We start from the raw sequence: 3,473 nt of genomic DNA, 5'->3' as shown, positions 1-3,473 counted from the left end.
GAAATAAAAACATTTGGCCTATTGTAATTGTGTGCGGTGTAAACGGTTTAATATGGCTCATCAAGTCAGCATGAAGCAGTCAAGTGACCAATATGTCTTTATTCTGTACAACTTTAAATTATTCAAGCAAGAAACTCCTCGGGGGTGGGGCTTTAGTTCAGTCAGTCCCTACAGAGCCAGCCACGCCCACAATATATCTCCAGTGCCAAATAATTCAGTTCTTCTCGACAGGCAGGTACAATGGTAGGACAACGCATCACAATGCAAACACGGCTCACTTAGCTACTAGTTTCCTTTCTGTCTCTCGAACTTTAGCGTCCACCTCCTCTGTTAGGAGCCCCAGGCTTGTAATTTTTTGCTCCATTTCACGAAGTCGGGCCTCCAGCTCCTCCTCTTTCCTCCGAGTGTTAGCTGCTTGCCTTGCATATTCTGCCACTAAGCAGCCGCCTCCCACGACGAAGATGATGGCTTCCCCCAATAGTTCTGCCCCCAACTCTCCTGCCGCCTCCTCATTTAAGGGTTTGACGGCTGCACCTCGAAATCCCATGATCCTCATCTTCGCCCGCATCTCCACCCAGTGGTACACTGTTCCAATGGGAAAAAAAACACCATGAGATGAAGTGTTTTATACATAAAGGAAAGGCCTTACGTAATTCTATGAAGCATAACGTAACGGTGAAGGTGTCGCTTCTCCAATAGAGCGAATGCATTCATCCCTTTATTCATTCACTTACTCTCTCAAAAGATATAAAGACTCGGATCTTAATCAGTCATTGGCCTCATCCTAGATCCATATCCCTATTCCATGCATGTTTAAATTCAGTCACTGTACTAACCTCTACCACTTCTGCCGGGAGGCTGCTCTAGTTATTTTCCACCCTTTCGGTAAAGCAAATCTCACTATGACCCTTCAAGTTAAATATTTCTATCCCCTCTCTCTTTCATACTGACTGTGGAGCGCCGAGGGACCTAGTTTTGTATGTGTGACTCGTATTGCAAGCTAAATACAGCCTTAATTATTTATCATTTTGTGATATAGATTTATCAGTCAAATTACTTTTATAGCACATTTTTAAAGTGCCGCGGGGGGGGGGGGGGGGCATCACTGTGCCATATATAGGTAAGGAGTTCTTCACCAAACCTTACCGAGCACCTTCTAAGCTTTAATTCACATTTTTAGAAACGAGATCCGGCATCGGACACATTATTCCCGCACCCTAAAACCCTCATCGCAAATGGTTAATCACGCAAAATCATTTATAGTTCTTTTTTTCAGGGAATGCTTAATTGTCATGTGACACAAACACAGGAACTGATTTGTTGGCTTTGAAACCGAAGTGTCCTAAATGAATTAATTTAAAAAAAAAATATATATATCTTCAAAGAATAAAATTATGCTTCAGCTGAAGTTTACAAGGTTAATGCACGAGAAAGCTCAACTAGTTTTTGAGAGGCTGGTTCTCGCAACCCGGTGTGATGTCATCGCGTAAATGTTTATGCTGCAAATGACATATGCAAGCCATGTTCTGTCACAAACACAAAGTAGTGGACCAAACTACACTTCCCATGATGCTTTGCCTGTATTTGCAAAGAAAATGAATGCCTGGTGTTTGCTGAGAATTCTGGGAGTTGTATTTCCAAGAATCGTACCATTACCGCCAGAGATCAGGTTCTGTATAAGAACCCGGTAAGAGGAAGCACGTATCAGATCAATAGATTGTAAGCTTGCGAGCCGAGCGCTCTTTACCTAAAGTTTAGAATGCATGGGCTGTAAGCCTTGCTGCAGACATTGTTGGCGCTATATAAATAAAATATAATAGTTTTGGGGCCGCGGCTGGAGCGCTTCTCTGATCCTTTGGCCGAGATACCCGGATTTCGGAGACGTTCTCTTCGGCGTGAGGCTTTACAAATATGGCGGCCGCGTGAGAACGTGACCTCACCCACAATCCACGGCGGCACAGAATGAAAAGAACGCGCTGAATTATACGAGCGGAAGGAGCGCAACCCGGCGCGCTCTAATAAACGAACAACGTCAAACGTTTAAATACCAACGTTTCCACCCACGGAACGCGACATCTTCATCGGCGCACACAGAAGAAACGGGCTTTTCTGTAAAAACCGATGACCTCATATTACATCAAAACTTTGGCATTTATGGGGGTATTTCCGTTACATTTATTTATATAGCACCAGCAGATTCCGTAGCGCTGTTTTAATAGGCAGGCCCGGACTGGGAATCACATCGAGGGCCGCACGTGCTGACATCATCACCCCCTTACCGAGGATGGGGAAAATATTTGATAGTAACAAGAACACCCGTTGAAATATCCCGGGTGTTTTCAGGGGCCGTAGACGGAATCATTATTATGCTCATGTAGCGTGCGGCTGGGCACATTCAGCTGGTGGCCACACGGGATTTGCCAGATGGCCAGTCCGGGCCGGTGTATCTACATTTAAAATCGGTCCCATAATTTGGGAACACACTGGCCGGTCCAATCCAAACCCGGCCACCTGTCAAACCTGCTAGGAAAAGACAGCATGTGCTTTTGTGACAGTAAATGATGTCATCACCACTGACATCATTGGCAAGGATTACACAATTACTAGTAACTCAGCAAAGCAGATATTCTGTTTGTCTGCTGCATATTTTTCCTTCCAGCTGGGAGTCTGTGCTTGGGTAATAAGGGGCATATTTATGTCGTCATCATTCACCTGGCCTGTCCCAAGCAAGGTGCAGCCATGACTTATAGTGATGGTTTTATCGCACCCAGTCCTTAACCGACCAATCACCAACCATAGCACATCCCCCCGAACACCGAATCTAGTCCCGACCAAAACGAGACACCCGGTTACACTTCATACACCCGACCCAGCAGGGTGACCTCCTAAAAATGACATGGTGCAACGCCCTTTGAAATCCCCTCTCCCTGATTGGCCAGAGCAGGCCACGCTTGCGTTCCCATTGGACCCCTCTACCCAATCGCCCCGTCCCCTTAAAGCGGCCTTGAGCAGGCCCAGTCACCTTGAGCCGGCGGTAGACAGACGTAAGTGCGGAAGAACTCGCTCCGCCGTGCGCCCGCCTTTATTCGGTTTGCCAACGGTTTGCTGATCTGCCGGATTCCCAGGTACAGGAGCTTAGCGATAGGGAAGGCTCCCACCACCATCTTGATGAAGTCACATACCAGCGCCACGCCCCTGGAGCTACGTCATTGCGTCGCCGGGATAGAGTTAATGAATGGCCAATACAAAGCCACCAGGCCGCGCCCACTCCCGGAAGAAGGCGTGGTCACGGAGGGTGTAGGCGCTTATTATGAATGTCAGTAGGGTGTATGTAGTCGCTGGCTGCTGCCTGTGGGGCTGGTAATATCTAATTATATGAATTACTATTACTTCCGTTAGAAGGAAATTCATTTAATCATAATTTTGGCAAAAAAAAAAAAAAAAGCAACCCGTATAGAACTCTAAACTTTAAA

The 3,473-nt window shown here is 46.3% G+C and overlaps 1 protein-coding gene across 1 annotated transcript; it reads right to left on the bottom strand.

The window, feature by feature from the left end:
• Positions 1–274: 274 nt before the first annotated feature.
• LOC149280228 (optic atrophy 3 protein homolog) lies at positions 275–3,164 on the bottom strand. Its single transcript, XM_089500707.1, has 2 exons — positions 3,023–3,164; positions 275–585 (listed from the first exon to the last, which is right to left on the bottom strand). The coding sequence occupies exons 1-2, from the start codon at positions 3,162–3,164 to the stop codon at positions 275–277; spliced, it is 453 nt and encodes a 150-aa protein (XP_089356833.1).
• Positions 3,165–3,473: the final 309 nt, after the last annotated feature.

Source organism: Sceloporus occidentalis, unplaced genomic scaffold (genome assembly GCF_023333645.1).
Source record: "Sceloporus occidentalis isolate IW3139 unplaced genomic scaffold, rSceOcc1.0.p SCAF_157, whole genome shotgun sequence".
Taxonomy (NCBI): domain Eukaryota; kingdom Metazoa; phylum Chordata; class Lepidosauria; order Squamata; family Phrynosomatidae; genus Sceloporus; species Sceloporus occidentalis.
Note: the sequence above shows the minus strand (reverse complement) of the source record. Positions and strands in the feature narration are given on the sequence as shown.

Excerpts from the sequence above, each read along its gene's own strand:
- LOC149280228 (XM_089500707.1), bottom strand. The coding sequence starts at position 3,164 with ATGGTGGTGGGAGCCTTCCCTATCGCTAAGCTCCTGTACCTGGGAATC. Across the intron at positions 586-3,022 it reads CTGTCTACCGCCGGCTCAAG|TGTACCACTGGGTGGAGATG; the intron begins GTGACTGGGCCT and ends CCATTGGAACAG.